The sequence below is a fragment of the Aquarana catesbeiana genome, linkage group LG06 (assembly GCF_042186555.1).
Source record: "Aquarana catesbeiana isolate 2022-GZ linkage group LG06, ASM4218655v1, whole genome shotgun sequence".
Classification (NCBI taxonomy): domain Eukaryota; kingdom Metazoa; phylum Chordata; class Amphibia; order Anura; family Ranidae; genus Aquarana; species Aquarana catesbeiana.
Window position 1 is genome coordinate 309,367,859 of NC_133329.1, and position 20,036 is coordinate 309,387,894.

General features: G+C 43.7%; 1 protein-coding gene across 6 annotated transcripts in view; it reads right to left on the reverse strand.

The window, feature by feature from the left end:
* MLPH (melanophilin) overlaps positions 1–20,036 on the reverse strand; it is a 120,825-nt gene that overhangs the window by 69,330 nt on the left and 31,459 nt on the right. For all 6 annotated transcript variants that reach the window (XM_073633635.1, XM_073633636.1, XM_073633639.1 and 3 more), the window contains exon 3: positions 4,423–4,644. In XM_073633635.1, the coding sequence (XP_073489736.1) occupies positions 4,423–4,644 (222 nt within the window). The remainder of the gene's footprint in view (positions 1–4,422; positions 4,645–20,036) is intronic.

The window sequence follows — 20,036 nt, forward strand, 5'->3', positions numbered from 1 at the left end:
AACTATAAGTGCATCGCCACTTAATTTTCTCTTAGTCCCCTGCAAAGTTCCACAAATACCTAATGAGATGACAGTGCTCCTGAATTCAGAGCAGACTTGCCACTCTCATGTAGCCTGATGCTGCTTCACTATAGTTTGATGAAAAAATGTTGCAAGGGGTGTGGCGTGGCTATCGGCATTGCATCTTTCACAAGCCTGTAGCTTGTCATTTAGCACCTGGACACACCCATTACTTCCCACTGCTTTTTGGATTACCAGCATTGCCTGTATTCCTAAATACCCCTCACTGTGAGATGTAGGGGTTCATTTACTAAAGGCAAATAGACTGTGCAATTGAAAAGTGCAGTTGTTCCACAGCTTACTAAATGAGGTAAAGTTTCACTTTACAAAGTATACCCAATCACATGCTAATGTAGCACTCTGAAGTTTAGGCTGGATTATTATCAAATTTAGTTGGCAGGCAATAGTTGCATTGGCCAATTGATAGGAGATCAATTGATTCCTCTCTAAGGCTTGATTCACATCTATGCATGTTGCTTTTGAGCGTTTCTGCAGTGCTTTTTGCGGTGCTTGTCGCGTTTTTGAACATGTGTTATTGCCGCGATTTGCGTTTTGCTTAGCAACCAGCTATACAATGTAAAGAAAAGAAATAAAAAAAAAATGCAAAACGCAAATTACGTCAAAAACGCAGTATTTGCATTTTGTATGTGGGTCCATTGAATTCTATTACATGCAAAACGCTGCATTTTGCATGAAAAAAAGTCCCCGATCCTTTCCAAAAACTCAGAGGCACAAAAATGCATTGATGTGAATATGTTCCATAGGAACCCATGTTAAAAAATTTCCCTGCATTTCTGCAAAATGCATCAAAAAACGTATTAGTGTGAACCGAGCCTAAATCTGGACTTGTTGCACCCTTTCTCTTCTGTCACTAGGTGGCACTATGCTAGTGACACTAGATAAGACAGGGGCTTTGCAAACTTAGACATAAATGAATGGGGAGTTTCAGCCAATGGGCAGGGATTTTCATTTCCTATTTATTTGAGTGGAGGCAGGTGATCGGGGTTCTGTACCACCTGGACGGCTATCTGGGTTGACATGTATTATGCTGCCCCAGGCTGCTAGGCCGGAAGCCTGAGGCCTATCCCAGGGACAGTTGGCTGTTGGCTGCCTGAGGGCCTTTCCAGGAGCGGGAGAGCAGCGTAGGGTTGGGACTACTGGCTTGTAGTCCAACCAGAAGTAGCGGTTCCGCTGGACGGGGAATCAGCCATGGTCGGAGGTAGAAGGGGAACCTTGTTACCGGAGACCACTGTGAGTAAGCTGAAGCCAGTACCAGAGCAGTCTTCTCACCAGAAGGGGGGGGGGGGGCGCATGTTTACTTGCACGTGATTGGATGATGGAAGTCAGCAGAACTTCTGCTTATTTACTAAGCTCTGGAGCAACTGCTCTTGCAGAGTGCAACTGCACTTTGCAAAGTACACAGTCTCTTTGCCTTTAGTAAATCAACCCTGTAGTGTCTGGGGAGGGGAGCATGTGAGACACAAAAAGGAGAAGGATTTGGCTCAGTTAGGGAAGAAAGGGAAAGTTTTTAGCAATTGGATTTGGTACTTGTTTGGGCTGTCATACAAAAGCTTTTAGTTGTATTTTAAGAGAGTTTTGCACCTGATTCATATTTGATAATGCAGTATAATACAATTAATGGCAGTGGCATATATACCATTAGAATAATCTCTACTTTATTTTCTTTTAATTTCTTTTTTCTCTCTTTTTATTAACATTGTTTGCGCTCATATTTTCTTCAGTTAAAATGGTCTAAGGAGTTCAAATATAGCCTGTCAAAAACTGTGAATGCGTTTAATAGAAGGTTAGAGAGGCCTCCATTGTTCAGTGTTATAGCATCAATCTATGAGGCAGCACATTATATTCTTAAGGGAGTGCATAAATCAGAATGATAATCACTAGTAAATGTTGTGCTTATGGTGTTTCCTGTTTTGAGTGTAACATCAGGAGGACCTGCCCTGATAATTGCAAATCCCTCTATAGCAGCTGAATGAAAATTCCACGAATGAAGGTGTTGTAAGGGAAGGTTGACGTTTAGATCAGAAGGCATTGAGGTTCCATTCACACTTGTCATGCAACTTTGGAACTCAAAGTTGCATAACAAGTCGTTCTCCATGTTTTCCCATTCATATATGTGCAACTTAAAGTTGCAGCAACTTCAAAGTAGTTCATGCACTACTTTGGTCCGACTTCCATGCAACTTGAGGGCCATAGACTTCAATGTTAACCCTCAGAATTTGCACGAAAGTCATACCTGAATGTTATACAATGAACTTGTGTGCAACAGTTGTCCATTATCACTGGTCCAAGCCAAAGTTGTAACCAAGTTGCGCCCATCCAAAGTTGCACTCAAAAGTTGATGCAACTTTGGAGTCGTACAAGTGTGAATGGAGCTGACATGTTATTGGCTATTTCCCTAATAAACATGTGCTCAGAATGTTATGGAACATTATATTTTCCTTTTATGTGGGACAACCATCACATTCTGCTATTAAATGGGAATCAAGAGAAGCAGAAAGTGGCAGGGAGATGCCTGCACACGTCCTGCCACTATAAGTACATCTTAGAACATACTTTTCACTTTAAAGCCACATGTGTCAAACACAAGGCCCATGGGCCGAATTAGGCCCTCCAGGCCATTTCATGTGGCCCTCACACCTCTCCTGCAGCTGCAGCAACCTTGTCTCACCAGTCGGCATTAGAGAGGAGAACAGAATTCCTTCCCCAGATCCTAGGCTTCTCTGTGCATCTCCAAAGAAGCTCGTCTCTGCCCACCCCCCTTCCCCATCTCAGCAGTCAGCAGCAGAGAGAAGGACAAGACTCCTACAAATCCTGCAGCTTTCTGTGCAGCCGCAGCACCCCCTTTTCCCTGCTTTCCCTGGTCTCATCATTTAGCAGACTCCAGCAGCTGACTCCAGCCCTCCTCTGGTCCTCCTCCAGACCCTGCACTTTCTGCTTCACAACTTTGCCCCCAGTTGCTTCCCGGCAGCAGCACAAGGCAAGGGGGTGTACTGTCATGTAAGAGAGGGAAGAGGACTTTTGACTTCTGATGATAGGGGGGATCTTGACATCACATTTAAGGGAAGGGTGTGTAGCTTCGGACATCTAGTCTGACAGATACAACCGGCCCTTTGAAGGCAACTATAATGCCAATGAGACCCACAATGAAATTGAAGTTGACACCCCTGCTCTAGGCAGATATAAAAGTCACGCATGAATGCAGCCCTATATTCATCAATACATCATTAAATGTAGTTTTAAATGCACTCAGTGTAAGTACCTAAAATTTGACCTGGTACAAGCCTTTTGCAATCTCTGTAAGCTGAGCTTAGACTGGAAGAAACAGAATCATAATGAGCAAATCAGTTGTTCTACAGTGCTCAGGGGCTGCCCGTCCATTAAGGGCGCACGGTCCTGCACCCTCTCTCCAGCCACCCCCTCTATGTAGAATGCATGAATTTATCTATGTCCGCTGCCGCCACCCCCTATTCAGGCATCCGGCCCCTTTCAGGATGCTGGGCGCCTGAATTACAGTGGCAGGGGTGTTTTTTTTAAGCACCTGATTACAGCCATAGGCTCTAATAGGCTTCAAAAAAGATGGACTCCGAGCCAGAGCATTGCGCTCGGAGTCCACCCAGATGTGTTAGAAAAGCAAATTAATATTTGCTTTTCTAACACTGAACCACCTCTCCGCCAATCGGGTAACGCGGGTCTGATACCCATCATCTGATTGGCTAAAAGGACAGGCACTGCTATTGGACACCTAGCAAGAAGAGACACACGGAGGACACTGCTCGCTGCTGCCTGACCTGCCACCAAGAAGGGGTAAGTGCTGGTCAGACAGCGGGTGGACGGGGGTCACAGTGGCTCCATTTGATGGGGCACAATGGTGGCATTTGATGGGCACAGTGGCGGCATTTGATGGGCACAATGGTGGCATTTGATGGGCACAATGGCGGCATTTGATGGCACAGTGGCTACAACTGATGGGCACAGTGGCTACATTTGATGGCACAGTGGCTGGATTTGATGGGCACAGTGGCTGCATTTGAAGGGCACAGTGGCTGCAATTGATGGGCACAGTGGCTGCAATTGATGGGCACAGTGGCTGCAATTGATGGGTGGCTGCAATTGATGGCACAGTGGCTGCACAGCTCTGTTTACCTCTTGGAAGCGAGCAACCCCAAACCCGGCACTTCCAGGTTTGGAGAAGCATGTGACAGTGCTGGGCCAAGCACCAGTGCTGTCACTTGAGGAGAGTCCATTGTCCTGTGTAAGGATTAAGGTGAAACTATTGCAACATGGATAAAGCACAAGATCAATTTAAATCAGTGACCTGTGGCTATTAAATATGTCACTTACCTTCCAGCCCTACAGGTGTCACACACCCAGCCTTGTTCCTTTTTGTTGTAGCGGCTGCAGTTTTTACACACAAAGAGCTGGCAGTCTTTGCATTGGCGCTTACTATTGATCAAGAACTGGAAGGGCTGCAAGCAGTGTATGCAGTGAGTGTTGTTCAGGTGACTTTCATTGGACAGCAATTCTCTTTTAGTACTCTCTTTTTCCACCTTGAACTTCAAATCCCTGAAAATCAGAAAGCAGATAATTACAGATTTAATCCGAGTCCAAACAATGCTGGGGAACATGTTAAAAAATGTTAGATGTTTTATAAGTAGAGCCTAGTACACACTATAAGAAAATCAGACAAACAATCGTCTGGTTTTCCCCGACGATTCACAGGTCGAAACCGAAAATGGTACTAATTGCACGAAAATTCTTATACGACAAAGGCTTTTTGTTGTTGTTTAGTTTCTAATCATGTGCAGTCTTTCGTATGCAATTTTTTTTCCATACAACAACATATGAAAACAATACACATTGAATGAAAATCATTAGCTCTGTTGGTGTACGAGAAACATTTTGGAGTTTGTCCTTTTGGAAATTTTTGCCTGGAAAATCTGAATTGGATGTCGAAAGTTGTGTACACACTATACGAAAATGGAACAATAGTGTCTCGTACGGATTTGTTCTTCTACTGTAATTTTCCCATTGTGTGTACCTCACTTAAGCAATGGATTTTACACAAGAGGTGATTTCAGCTTCCTTCTAACAAAGAAACATAGTCAGAGAATAGGATTAATGGCTGATCACATGGCACCGCATCCCCAAATTAAAACCCCAATTCCAAAAAAGTTGGGTTGATGTTGTGTAAATCTAGATAAAAACACAATGGGGGTTATTTACGAAAGGCAAATCCACATTGCACTACAAGTGCAAACTACAGGTGCAAAGTGCACTTGAAATTGCACTGAAAGTGCACTTGGAAGTGCAGTCGCTGTAAATCTGAGGGGTAGATCTGAAATGAGGGGAAGCTCTGCTGATTTTATCATCCAATCATGTGCAAGCTAAAATGCTGTTTTTTATATTCCTTGCATGTCCCCCTGGAATCTACAGCGACTGCACTTCCAAGTGCACATTCAGTGCAATTTCAAGTGCACTTTGCACTTGTAGTTTGCACTTGTAGTGCAAAGTGGATTTGCCTTTAGCAAATAACTCCCATTGCAATGATTTGAAAATCTCATAAAAACTTTTATTTTATTCACAATAGAAAATAGAACTCATATCAAATGTTAAATCTGAGAAAATGTACCATTTAAAAACAAAAAAACAAAAAGGTAATTTTGAAATTGATGGCAGAAACATGTCTCAAAAAAGTTGGGACAGGGCCATGTTTACCACAGTGTAGCACCCCTCTTCTTTTAACAATACTCTGTAAACATCTGGGAACTCAGGAGACCAGTTGCTGATGTAGTGCTATCCCTGCAGGGGCCGCTGATAATAGCTGGTTCTTCCCTAATAGTACAGAGGCTACCCACCACCACAAGCTTCAGTCCATACACTCTGGCTTGTATTGCTTGGGATGCTCCAAAAGCGAAATAGCAAATAGCTACCAGAAGACAATCCTCTTCTTAAAGCGGAGTTCCACCCAAAACCCCCTGACATGCCATGTTTGGCATGTCTTTTTTTTGGGGGCGGGGGGTTCGGGTACCTAGTTTTGACAGGTACCCAGCTCCCAACTCCGCTCAAGGCGTCACAGTGCCAAGCGGGAGGTCTCCTCTACCCCTCCCTCCCTGCAATCTTCTGGGACACGACACAGGTCCCAGAAGATTGCCTGGCCATTCAGAATGCGCAGTGCGACTCGCGCATGCGCAGTGCGCACCCGGCTGTGAAGCCACAAGCTGTCACAGTTGGGTGCCCACACTTGCAATGCCGGCGTCCCAGGGAGGAGAAGGAGAGAAGCGAGGCCTCGTGCGGCCACATCATGGGACAGGTAAGTGTCTGCTTATTAAAAGTCAGCAGCTACACTTCTTGTAGCTGCTGACTTTTAATAAACACAGAAATGGGTGGAACTCCGCTTTAATTGATTTGTGAACATTGAATGGTCTAAGGCCTCACAGCTGTAGACCATGAGGCAAGTTCTCTTGGAATTTGGTTACCTTGTGTCACTGCACAACTACTGGTGCCCAGTGTGATTTCCAGAACATTGGACAGTAACAGGGATACTCTTTCTCCAGGCTCTCACTCCAGGATCCAGCTGAGGACCGGGGAATGGCCAAAAACTTGAGACCTCAGTCCATAGCTGCCACTGGCACTTACATCCCCAAAAAGCACACAGTCACCAGGAGTCAATTTCATCAATTCAGGGTCATTACTCATAAGTCCCCAGGACAGCTGTCACCTTCCAGCTTCTGAATATGGTCCAGTAAGGGAGGTAATCCTTCCCCAGACCAGATACTTTGTGATGAAGTCCTACAACCAGCCTCTCAAGAGATCTGCCCAGGCCTCGCCCTCACACTGCTGAGGTCTCAAGAACAGCTAAACAGTCCATGGGCTGCCTAAGAGCAGCAGCCCCTCAGGCTTTGGAACACTCCCGGAGAGAAGGAATAATCTCTCCAGAGTTTCAGACTATTTATCACCTCCCCAGGCCACCTGCTTGACACTCCCATCCAGGAATCGGGCAGAACATGATAAATATTGAGATGATTATTTTAACCACTAAGCCACCGCCCACCGTCATATGACGGCTGGACGAGGCTTCTGTTATTCTGGGAGGACGTCATATGACGTCCTCGCCTTCCCGAGCCACTAGGGGACCCGGTGCGCGTGCCCGGCGGCCGCGATGTCCGCCGGGCACCCGCGATTGCCGGGTAACACAGCAGGAGCGTGGATCTGTGCATGTAAACACAGATCCACGTCCTGTCAGAGAGGAGAGGAGACCGATGGCGTGTCCCTTGTACATAGGGACAGCGATCGGTCACCTCCCCCAGTCAGTCCCCTCCCCCCACAGTTAGAATCACCTCCTTAGGTAATACATTAACCCCTCGAGCGCCCCCTAGTGTTAACCCCTTCCCTGCCAGTCACATTTACACAGTAATCAATGCAATTTTATAGCATTGATCGCTGTATAAATGTGAATGGTCCCAAAAATGTGTCAAAAGTGTCCGATGTGTCCGCCGCAATATCGCAGTCACAATAAAAATTGCAGATCGCCGCCATTACTAGTAAAAAATAAATAAATAATAAAAATGCTATAAATCTATCCCGTATTTTGTAGACGCTATAACTTTTGCGCAAACCAATCAATATACGCTTATCGCAATTTTTTTTTTACCAAAAATATGTAGAAGAATACGTATCGGCCTAAACTGAGGAAAAAATTTGTTAAAAAAAAAAAAAAAATTGGATATTTATTATAGCAAAAAGTAAAAAATATTGTGTTTTTTCAAAATTGTCCCTCTTCTTTTGTTTATAGCGCAAGAAATAAAAACCGCAGAGGTGATCAAATACCACCAAAAGAAAGCTCTATTTGTGGGAAAAAAATGATAAAAATTTAATTAAGGTGCAGTGTAACACGACCGCGCAATTGTCATTCAAAGTGCGACAGCGCTGAAAACTGAAAAATGGCTTGGGCAGGAAGGGGGTGTACGTGCCCTGTATTGAGGTGGTTAATCTCCCTTCCTGAACTCTGGAAGCTTCTTCTAGGGGCAGAGGGAAGCAATCAAACTCCCAGCCTGTGAAACCTTGAACAGACCAAAACAAACATTTACAGCTCCCTTAACTACAGAAAAAGCCAAGACTTAATTTGCCCAACATCCTACACTAGGAGGGTGCTACACTGGAGGTTTGGGAAAGGAATGTTGTCCCATTCTTGCCTGATCTAGAATTCTAACTGCTGTAAAGTCCTAGTGATACTTTTTTGATTCAAGATGATCAATTTCAACTGGTGAAAGGTCTTGACTGTAGGCAGGGAAGTTAAAGCAGTATTAAATCCAAAAGCAAACATTTATTATATTGCAGCTTAGCAATTCATAGATGTGATAGCTCTGTTAGTTTCCTTTTTAGTCTTTCTTTCTTCTATTTTTCATCTGGGGATCCAGCCAGCAGGTCTGTTGTTTTTCACAAGTTCAAGCTCTCCAGCAGAATGTATCAGTTTACATGGATGAGACAAACCACTTAACACTGGCAGGGGTGATTAAAATGGCTATTATTTGTTCATGCAAAACATTTATCTGAAAAGAAAAACTTGTTTGCTGTAACTGATTATAAAGCATCAGCTGGAGTTTGGCTTCAGTTTGTTAGTACATTTAAAGTTGCTAATACATTTAACACTACCCCCCTGCCCCAGACTGACAATGCTGCTGCCTGCTGTGCCTGCTGTTCTCATTCCTCCAGAGCTGTGTCCCACTAAAACTGGAGGTGTGCAAAAAAACAGAGGGAAAAAAGCCAAAGAAAAGAAAACTGATGCAGTCACCACATATAATGATCGGTAAGCTACAATATATTCCATTTTTGGTTTTGGGTTTAATACCACTTTATGCACCCAGACTTTTCTACTAAGAAGCCATGCTGTTGTCATAGATGCAGTATTCATGAAAAAGAAGTCGTTTGGATGGGGCCATATGCTGCTCTAAACCTGGATATATCTTTCAGCATTGATGGTGCCTTTCCAGATATTCCATACACACTAATGCACTCCCATACCATCAGAGATGCAGTCTTTTAAACACTGGACACAAGCTGGAAGGTCCCTCTCCTCTTTAGTCCAGAGGACATGGCGTCTGACCACAGAACAGTTTCCCACTTTGCAACAGACCATTGAACGAGCTTTGGCCCAGAGAAGATAGTAGATTTTCCATCAAATCCCACAATTTCCAAACTCGATTATGGCTGTCTAAGGTGCTGTTGATAAAGGAGGTCTAATACTGCATCCTCTACATCCTGGATCCTCGTATGGAGTTCAATCAAAGAGGGAGGATCCCTACTTTTCCACTTAAATGGGTTGTAAACCCTTACATATACCCAGTGAAGTGACTGGCCTCAGGTGAAACACAGAGAAAAAACAAATTCTCCAACATAAGTTGTACCTGTTTATCTGCAGTCTTTTCTTCTCTACATCCATTCAAAGTCCAGAAAAAATGGGGGTGGAGACCTGAAGTTACACTCTGCAGAGCTCAGTGAGGAGAGCTCTGACAGCTAATTGGAAGGGAGGAACACACCTACCTTCACCTTACCTCCCCTGTCACCTTTTTTCTCTTGTTGTCAGAAAAACTTGTCAGAAGTGATTCATGCTGATAGCAGAGGAACAAAGCAGCAGACAGAAATAACACTTGGTGCTCTTAATTGAGACAAGTTCACACTATAGAAGGATATGCTTTGTCTACAACCACTTTGAATGCACTTTAAATGCGACCGGGCATCTTGCAGCAGTCAGCACATGAGCAAAACTTTTTTTGAAGTTTCAGTAAATACACACTAAACTTTAATTAATAAAAATGAAATCTGGTTGCCCCTGAAGGATAAAACCCAAAAATGTAGAAATGCTTGAAACTCTTTTCCTGATAATTGCATGTCCTTCTGTACAGTAAGAGTATTCTAAAGGAAATTGCTTCACTGCTCACTGTGTTCAGGTACAGTTCTGGCAGCAGTCTGGTGCTGGCACAATTCCCAGATGATGAATCATTTTCTCTGCAGCTTATACCAGGAGCTGTTTACTTTTTGGGTTTGAGCAAGGCGGAGTAGTTATGGTGTTTGGCTAGTAGGATGAGTTTAGCGAAGGAGAGCTGTGGAATGCACTTTCTTTTTCTCCACAAACGTGTCATTTTTATCACCAGCAACTTGTTCTTGTACATTCTGATTAATTGTTGGTTTTAGATATTACAGATTTAACAAAACTCTATGAGGGTCTTAGGTAATGGTTAAAGAACTACAAGTCCCAACATGCCTTTCAAGTTACCTGATAGGTTTATATTGTAAAATCCAAGGGAATGAGAAGCATCAAAGTGAAATTTTTATGTTTTAAAGAGGTTGTAAACCTTCATTTTCAGGTAGAACCTTTAGGCAAGCCTATAATAAGGCTTACCCATAGGTACAGCAAATATCTTTTAGCTTGCACATGATTGGATAACGTGTGCCCTCTAGGAGATATTTACTTTGTACTGCGCCAATGATATCAACGGTGCATGCGCTGTGAAGAGACAGGCCTCCGGGCCGTTTCTTCACTAGCGAGTGTAGTGACTGGTGGCTCTCCAGTGACATCACAGGACTCCGGCCAGTCACAGAACCGGAGTGCGCAGCCCCTGAAGCAAGAGGGGCGGACATAGATGCGGCCTCCAGCGGGGACAGTGCAAGCTTCGTTTGCAGGTAAGTTTTACATAATTTGTTAGTATGCAGTCGCTATTATGCTTTTACTTTGCAGGGAACAAAAAAGTAAGTAAAACCCATCAGGGTTTACTTCCCTTTTAACTGAATAAAAACATACTGGTATCCTTTTCCAGCTGTGCACAGTTCATGTGACAGTATACACTTACTGGTTTCACACATCTCCTGAACCAATGCCCTGTACACACGATCAGAATTTCCGACAACAAATGTTCTATGGGAGCTTGTTGTCGGAAACTCCGACCGTGTGTAGGCTCCATCAGACATTTTATGTCGGAATTTCCGACAAAAAAAATTTGAGAGCTGGTTCTCAATCTTTCCGACAACAAAATCCGTTGTCGGAAATTCCGAGCGTGTGTAGACAATTCCGACGCACCAAATTCCATGCATGCTCTGAATCAAGTACGAGATGGAAGTGCTCGGTCTGGTAAAACTAGCGTTCGTAATGGAGATAGCACATTCATCACGCTGCAAATTTAATAATCTTTTTAATGCACCACATTCTCTTCTTCTTTACAATGCTAGAATAATGAAGTTGTTTTGCTGCTGATATTCACACAGAGTTCTGATAAACTGATTTCTTTGTTATTTCTCGTGATCTCCTGAATAATATTTGTTATTTTTTCCCGTCAGATCTCCATAATGATGTTTAGAATTTTTTTTTATAGTGATCTTTTTTTATTTTAATTTTTTTTTTTAAGATCTCCATTTTTTAATTTTTTTGTTTTTTATGAAGATCTCCTGTTTTTTTTTAATATGATTTTTTCTACTGATCTCCATAATATTTTTTTTGTCGTTTTGTGTGTTAAGTTACCACAACACCATTATTAACCTGTATTTTTTAACCTCAAGGAGGTTTTTTGTTGTTGGTGTTCCTTGTTAATTTGACATCGTATTTTTGAAATTTACCTGCTTACTCACAAACAAACTGTCCTTTTTGAAGTAAAACCAAGTATTTGTGAAAAAAATAGCCATTTATTAGGGGTCATGACAATAAAGAGGAAGGCAACGCTGGATAAACTGGTGAAATTGGCGAAGCCTTTGTACCCCAGGGCACACATCAACTATTTTACAGCCAAAATTGGTAGTATGAGAAGTCCATATAATAGTGAGCATAATCCAGTCCAGGACTCCAACAGATCAGGAACAGCAGCAGATGACATATATGTCCCCAGGCTGTGGTCTTACAACAGCCTGCGTCTTTTGTCAGACCAGAGTGAACCCAGGCCATCATTTTCATTGTCATTCATTGTCTTCCTTCCACGCTTCCTTCCACGCTTGCTTCCAGGCTGTGGCTCTGGTGTTGGAGTTGTGGCAGGAGGTGGAGGAGGAGGACGATGTTCGAACTCACAAACCTGGCTTTGGCTTGCGAGTTCGCCCCTCAACCCCTTATTTAGGGCTTGTAAGATAACTTCCTCACAGAAGAGGCGTTGGCCCTCCTCCATTTCCTGAGGGCCGCAGTAGCCTGCCAAAATAGCGCAAGTACTGCGTCCTCCAGGTTCTTCCCCTTCCTGGGCCTTTTTTTTTAAGGCGGAGGGGAGGGACCTGGGATTTGGTCAGGCTACTGTGCCCGGCCATCTCCTGGCTGCCACTTACCCCGCCACCTCCTGGCTGCCACTTTCCAAAGCCTCCTCCTGGCTAAGGCTTTCCTGTGTATGAAAAAGGGACATAGTTTTAGTTTTTGGTTCATCAATCACACACAATTTTCAGCTCATGACTGTTGCAAATCGAATGTTAATAAATCGAAAAGACTATCATTCTGACCCCAGCATTTTTCATTCTTGTCCCAATCATTTGTGGCCACTACTGTCTATTGATATGTAAAACACTTTGTTAAATCAGAAATTAGTGATCAATAATAACATGTAGTTAACATCATTAATTTTTGGACAAGAAATATGTTGAACAATGCTATACCTGGCTCAAGCTGGGCTCCTCCACATCTTCTTGACTGGAAGGCCCAGGTTGGACGTCGGAAGCCTCAGCTGGGGTGGAAGGAAGTGTTGAAGGAAGACTGGAGAGTGCTGGCCTGGGTTCCCTCTGGTCTGCCAGAAAATGCAGTCTGTCATAGTACCACAGCCCGGGGACATAAATGTCATCTGCTGCTGCTCCTGATCTCTGGGAATCCTGGACCTTCTTGCGCTCCCTATTATAAGTGCTCCTCATGCCACCAATCGTGGCCTTCAAAAAGTTGATGGTTGCCGCAAGGATCTGCGGTTTCACTAATTCCAGCAATTGATCCAGCGCTGCCTTCCTCTTTCTTTGATTGGTATAAAAGGGGTGGTGTACCTGCCACAGACAGGGCAGCTCCCTGTACATATCAATGAATATGGGGATAAAGTCCTGATCATTCAATAGATCCATTTTCTCTGCAGGGCACAGCACAAGACAAAAACCCTAATGTCATGCTAAACTCTCCTAATCTTGTCCCAATATAGGCCTCAATCTATAAGCAGTATAGGCCCAAGTTAAAATTGTACCTTCGTTATCACAATCGGCGCTTCCACTACTCCTTCCTCTGCTCACAGATCGTATGTACGACGCACGTGTGTTACGCTTTATATACACTGCGCATGCGTGAAACTCCGCCCGCCCCTGACCTTCTGTCTAGTATATTCCTGCCCCTTCTCTTTCGGCGCAGTGGAAGAGCACATGACGGAGAAAGCACAAGTGAAGACAGCAGCAACGATGAAAGCCCGGAGCCACGAACATCCCGATTCCGGAGGAGATTTAAGGCCTCAAATATGTCCTTTGTAGAGATGGTGGAGATGGTGGATATCTTGAAGAGGGCCGACTATGATGGGAAGTATGGACTGTCCCCAAGCCCAAATGTGAGAAAGGCCAAGATCATGACTAAAGTTGTGAGAAGTCTACACAGGAATTTTGGGGTACGACAATCCAAGGGTCAATTGAGGAAACGCTGGTCAGACCTGAAATTGAGGGAGCACGATCAGTACATAAAGATCAGGAAACAAAAAAGTAAGTAGTTGTTTTGTGTTCCTATTATTACTTTAGTGCTGCTCCATGTGGTTTTCTTTACTGTTGTACAGTTTAAAATGACAACTTTCAGGTTCGTGGGCACACAAACATCGTTCGTTCGCCCACTAATAAAATGATTTTAGCAGATACAGGTTAACTACATTTGTTCAGGCCTATTTGTATTCAAAGAAGTTTAGTACATTGTTGTCAAGATGGGTTTGTAACTAGAATGAAATGCAAATTTGATTCCGTGTAGGGAGAGGACACTCAGCAGCTGTTTACACATCTGGACGCAGGAGCACTAGTGTGGGACACCAGAACAAACTTTTTAGTGTGTCCCACACAGATGCTCCAGTGGATACTAGGGGTGTCTCCATGTGTGAAACGTGACCAAAAAAGGTAAGTATTCCAGTTTGAAGAAAGGGAAAAAATCATGTCTTCAGCTTGGAACTCTGCCAAAACAGACAATTGTACGACACTTCCAAGCAATGTTTCATTTTCCTATTTCTGCCCTCAAATATCTGTGTGCTAAGTATACTTTTTTTTTATTCACATAGGGGAGAAAAGAGGACACCAGAGACCCCCCACCTCCTAAAGAAGGGGAAATCCCCACACCACAACCAGAGGATGTGGAGGAAGGAGAGGTTTATGAAGTGGGCAAAATAGTGACCACAACAGGTGAGTGTCTGAGACCACAGCGTCAGGTAATAGAAGGATGCCTGCATATTTATAATACATGGTGTGTTTTTTTTATTTTAGGTGATGTGGATGTTGTGGAAGAAGAAACACATTTCACAAGTGCAAGTGCCCAGATCCTCATCGGGGAGAATATGTGCAATAGGGATTTACAGAAGATCAAGGAAGATATCAGTGATGTGGAAAAAAGACTCAAAAACATCATTGATGCCTTAGGCAGAATCTAAAACACACCAACATTTTTCAAATTGTTTTTATTTTTCTAACTTTTCTAAAAAATTTGAAAGCCAAATTTTGAAGATGCACACAGTGTGTCAACATGTGCTATCTGGCATCACGGGATATCAATGTACGCGTTTTGTGGGAGCAACCCCTTCCTCGCAACTAAAGTAGATGAGAGGAAGGAGTTGTACCCCCGAAACATGTCCATTGATCCCCCATGATGGGAGCTAGCACATGTTGACCTTAGGCATGGAATCAGGAGGGAAATCCCCATTTTGACTCTCAATTTGTGTGCATCTTCAAAATTTGGCTTCTATAGGGGTGACATCACCTCATCTGATGAAGGCAATATCAACACAGTCTGGACATACTAATGTCTGATATTGCCTTCAATTTATCAAAGTTGAACTTTGTAAGTTCCTGAGTTGTGTATTGGTTTTGGTTTTAAAATCATGCCTGTTTACCACAAAAAGGATATTTCTACTATATAAAAAAAACAAAATTAATTCCAAAAATATGTTATGTAAGCAGGGGAGATTTTTTGGTGGGATTTTACGGGTGCCGAGCAAAAAAGTTATTAACAATACTCCGAAATGTAAAAAGTATAACAAAATTTATTACACATAAGACAGATTTAAAATATTGGCTGATGCTCGGCACCCGTAAAATCCCACCAAAAAATCTCCCCTGCTTACATATACCTTCAGGGATGTTGGTGCCATTTTTTGACACTGTCGTCCATCCATACCACCACTTTCTACTATCCAAAATATGTTGGTTTGTTCAAAAACCCTTTTCTAACGCACATGTGAATGTGCACAGAGTAAAAAATGTTCTACTCAACAATGTGTGGCTTCTTCTTTCAATGCTCAATAGCAGTTCTTTGCTTAAGTTGGTGTTTACAGTGACAATGGGGATTATTTACTAAAGGCAAATCCACTTTGCACTACAAGTGCACTTTCAGTGCAGTTTCAGTGCACTTGTAGTGCAAAGTGGATTTTCCTTTAGTAAATAACCCCCACAGTGTTTTATAATTTGCAACAATCAGGCCATTTTCATCACTCCAAAAAACTAATTCATGGTACTGAAAATGATGAATATTTTTATCAGTAATGCATTACATACTTTAACAACAAAAACAAGGTGTGTGTGTGTAGCAGACCCACAACATAATAGTTAGCTGAAGAAGAGTTTTTCACCTCATGTATCAAAGAAATTACGTTTGCACTATTGAAGAAAATGGCCAAAAAGAAAAGCCCATTGGATAAACTAGGAGACAGCTAAAAGAAACACAAGCAGTAAATCAAAGGAAGTATTATTTCAGTTTAAAATAAAAAATGTATTTTAAAAATGTTTCTTAAACATTTTCTGGCATATCAATGGCCCCTCTACCCGCAAAGTACTCCATATATTTTAGATGGACCTCTCGGGCGCTTTGGGGGGGGCAAGCCAGGACGGCCAGCTTCAAGCGCCGTCAGGGTTTGGTCTTGAAATCCGGCCTCAGATCCAACTGAGGCCACATAGTTTATAGAATTTCTCCTTAAAAAGTTGTGGAGAATGCAGCATACAAGGATTATATGGTTAAGTTTATATTCTGCCATGTTGATTGGCGTAAGGAATAGGCGGAACCGGCTGGCCATTATCCCAAAAGCATTCTCCACCACTCTTCTGGCTCTGGCCAGCCGGTAGTTAAAAACCCTCTGGTCCGGGGTGAGGGTCCTCATTGGAAACGGCCGCTTCAGGTGATCACCCAGCCCAAACGCTTCATCAGCAACAAAGATGAACGGCAGACCAGCCACATTGTCTTCTGGAGGTGGCAATCCCAAGCCACCACTCTGGAGCCGTTCGTAGAACTCGGTCTGGGCGATGACTCCACCATCTGACGTCTGGCCATTCTTCCCCATGTTCACATAGAGAAACTCATATGTCGCCAACACCATCGGCAACATCACTATACTATTAAACCCCTTATAGTTTTAATAGTATGACCCCGAGTTGGGGGGTGCGACTATGTGGACGTGTTTCCCATCTACCGCCCCTCCGCAGTTGGGAAAGCCCCACCGCTGGGCAAATTGGGAAACCACAGTCTGCCATTCCTGTGGCGTTGAAGGAAACTGTGGAGTAAAACTAGAAAAAAATAAATTAGTACTTTTGCACATAGCATTGCAAGCAGATTAGATACAAACATTCTTGGCCAACATCAGTATAACATTGATTTGAAGGAGTATTTAAAGACAAAAATATAAGGTCCACTTATGAGATTCCTCACCCCCTCTGATGGCCCATTGTAAAAATTTAAGAAGGGGGGAGGATGTTTTGGAAGGTAACTGTCTCCACTTCATTGAGAGCAGAATGCATAAATAATGTGTGTTACTTTGGCCAGCCCCTCCTTACTTACACTATTGGCAGTCCACTGGACAGGTAAGACGTGTCATAATCCAAAAATATGAATACACACTGTACAAATTGAAGCATATTTTTACATTCTGCAATTACCTATCAAGATAATAGGAGAACAAATCTTTAAACAGTACCATTTGAAAGTATTCAGGCAGCCCCTTTCACTACATGCTTTGGTGAATTCACCAAATTCACCCCAGGCCCCAAAAAAATGCCTTTGGCACTCTGCCTGAATTTAAGCACACAAATAACATTTGTACACATTTTAGGGGGTGTTTAGGGTAAGCACTACTATGAGCTGACAAAATGCATTGTTAAGTGACTAGGCTAGATGTGTATGGGCCCAGGATGGCATGCTGGGGAGGTTAGTGAAGGCAAATATGCATGAAGGACAAAAAAAGAACTTTAAAAACTTCCAGCATGCGTGAGGATAAAGAGGACATTCACAGCATATTACAATCATGGTAATTAGGAAATAATGAAAGAAATACAATACATTAGCAAACATTAAATACATATAATGTGATCTTAAAGGAGAAATCTTACATTAATATAATCCTTCTGCAGGACCTGTACGATGGCAGAACAGGTCTCTGGAATAATGATCCCCAGAGCCTGGGGGGAGATGCCAGTCGAGAACTTGATGCCCTGCAGACTTCTCCATGTCGCCAAGTACTGCACAGTGGCGACTAGCCTCTGTTCAGGAGTGATGGCTTGCCGCATGCAGGTGTCCTGCTTCGTAATATAAGGGGACAGCAAAGCCAATAAACGGTGAAAAACAGGGTCCGTCATCTGGAGATAATTCCTGAAATCATCAGGATTATTCTCTCGGATCTCCCGCAACAAAGGCATGTGAGAGAATTGGTCATACTGGAGTAACCAATTCTTCGTCCATGAATTCCTCCCCGCCCTGTTCATGGACTGGGCTTGGGTCAAATTAAGGACCCCAACACCAAGCCCCTGCACAGCATGAACTCTACGATGAGTACGTACCCGCAACATGGCTTCAAAGCTGTCAGCTGGTCACAACGAACTAACAGAACGCACTGAAAATCAGAAAGGCTTGAGAGGAGAGAGCTGAAAATCAGAAACGAGTGGATAAGAACGCACCTGAAAATCAAATACGTACTATAAAAATACGCACTGAAAACCAGATGTGAACTGACTACACGCACTGAAAACCAGATACGAACCCATAAGCACAAACTGAAGAGCAGTCACGATCTGAAAAGCACGAGGCTGAAAATCGCAAATCATCTCTCACCAAACTTCTACTAACACGAGATAAACACAAGATTAGCAGAAGGAGCCCAAAGGGTGGCGTACTGGCTATTGAACTTCCTCTTTATAGTGTCGTTGTACATGTTGTACGTCAGCGCATTCTTGATGATTGGAATTTCCAACATTTGTGCGACCGTGTGTATGCAAGACAAGTTTGAGACAACATCCGTCGGAAATAAATCCCAGGATTTCGTTGTCGGAATGTCTGATCGTGTGTACGTGGCATAAGAATAATGATTAACAAGAAGTACCGTATTTATCGGCGTATAACACGCGCCGGCGTATAACACGCACCCCAAGTTTAGGAGAGAATTTTAAGGAAAAAAACTTTTAGGAGGGAAGTTTAAGGGAAAAAAAACTTACATTTAAATTCCCATCAATGCAGCCTCATGAGTGTTCATCTGCAGCATTGTTAGTGTCATTGCAGCCTTTTCAGTGTCAGTGCAGCCTTGTCAGTGCAGCTTTGCCCCAGTGCAGCTTTGCCCCAGTGCAGCTTTGCCCCAGTGCAGCTTTGCCCCAGTGGTCAGTGCAGCCTTGCCCCCAGTGTCCATGCTTGATCGCTGCCAACATACACATAGCTGCATGTTTTAAATATGGCGCCGCGGAGTTCGGAGGGACTCGGCGCCGGCGGAACTGAACGAACGCCGCCGAGATACACATAGTTGAGTGTATTCGGCTCTTCTCGTTGCCGCTCACAGTCCCGCCCTATGATGGACATAACACAGGTCCAATGGCGGGACTGGGCGTGACTGTGAGCGGCGCCGGAAAGAGCCGAATACACTCGACTATGTGTATCTCGGCTCTGTGAGTCCCTCCGAACTCCACGGCGCCATATTTAAAACTACTCGCTATGTGAATGTCGGCGGCTATCGCCGCCGATAGCTCACAATTAGCGGGGATTGGCGTATAACACGCACCCACGATTTTCCCCTGATTTTAAGGGGAAAAAAGTGCGTGTTATACGCCGATAAATACGGTACCTTTTGTACATGAGAAAGAACTGTACTGGTGTTGACCTCTATGACAGAAACTTCTCTGTACACTAACTGTTATTCTATATGCAATCCCGTGATATCATAAGGTGTGTTGCAGACACTCTCTACAATTGTGTCATACCTCCACATGTGCCTGTGACAGATTCATATACAGGTACTTGAATTCATTATATCACATGTACTAAGACACTCGTGCCTCGATGTAATAGAACAATAGGATTGGGCCGCTGCTGTCCAGTATTGTCCCTACTAGTAGGGAAAAAAAATGTTTAAAGGGGTTGTAAACCCTCGTGTTTTTTCATCTTAATGCATCCTGTCTGACACTGACCGGCCCCCTAGCCCCCCCGTTTTACTCACCTGAGCCTGTATGTTCCCTCAGCGGAGATGCGCTGTACCTCTCTGCCCGGGGTTCTCGGCTCTTGATTGGATAGATTGATAGCAGCACAGCCATTGGCTCCCGCTGCTGTCAATCAAATCCAATGACACGGGCGCCGGGGGGCGGGGCTGAGTCCGGAATTTTGTGTCTATGCATGCAAATGCTGGACGTGGGAACGTGCCTGCAAGGTGACCTCCAGGGAGAGCGCTTCTCCCATGGAGTTTACCGATGCGAGGAGGAGCCGCGAGCGCCGCCGGGGGACCCCAGAAGATGAGGTTTGGGGCCACACTGTGCAAAACGAACTGCAC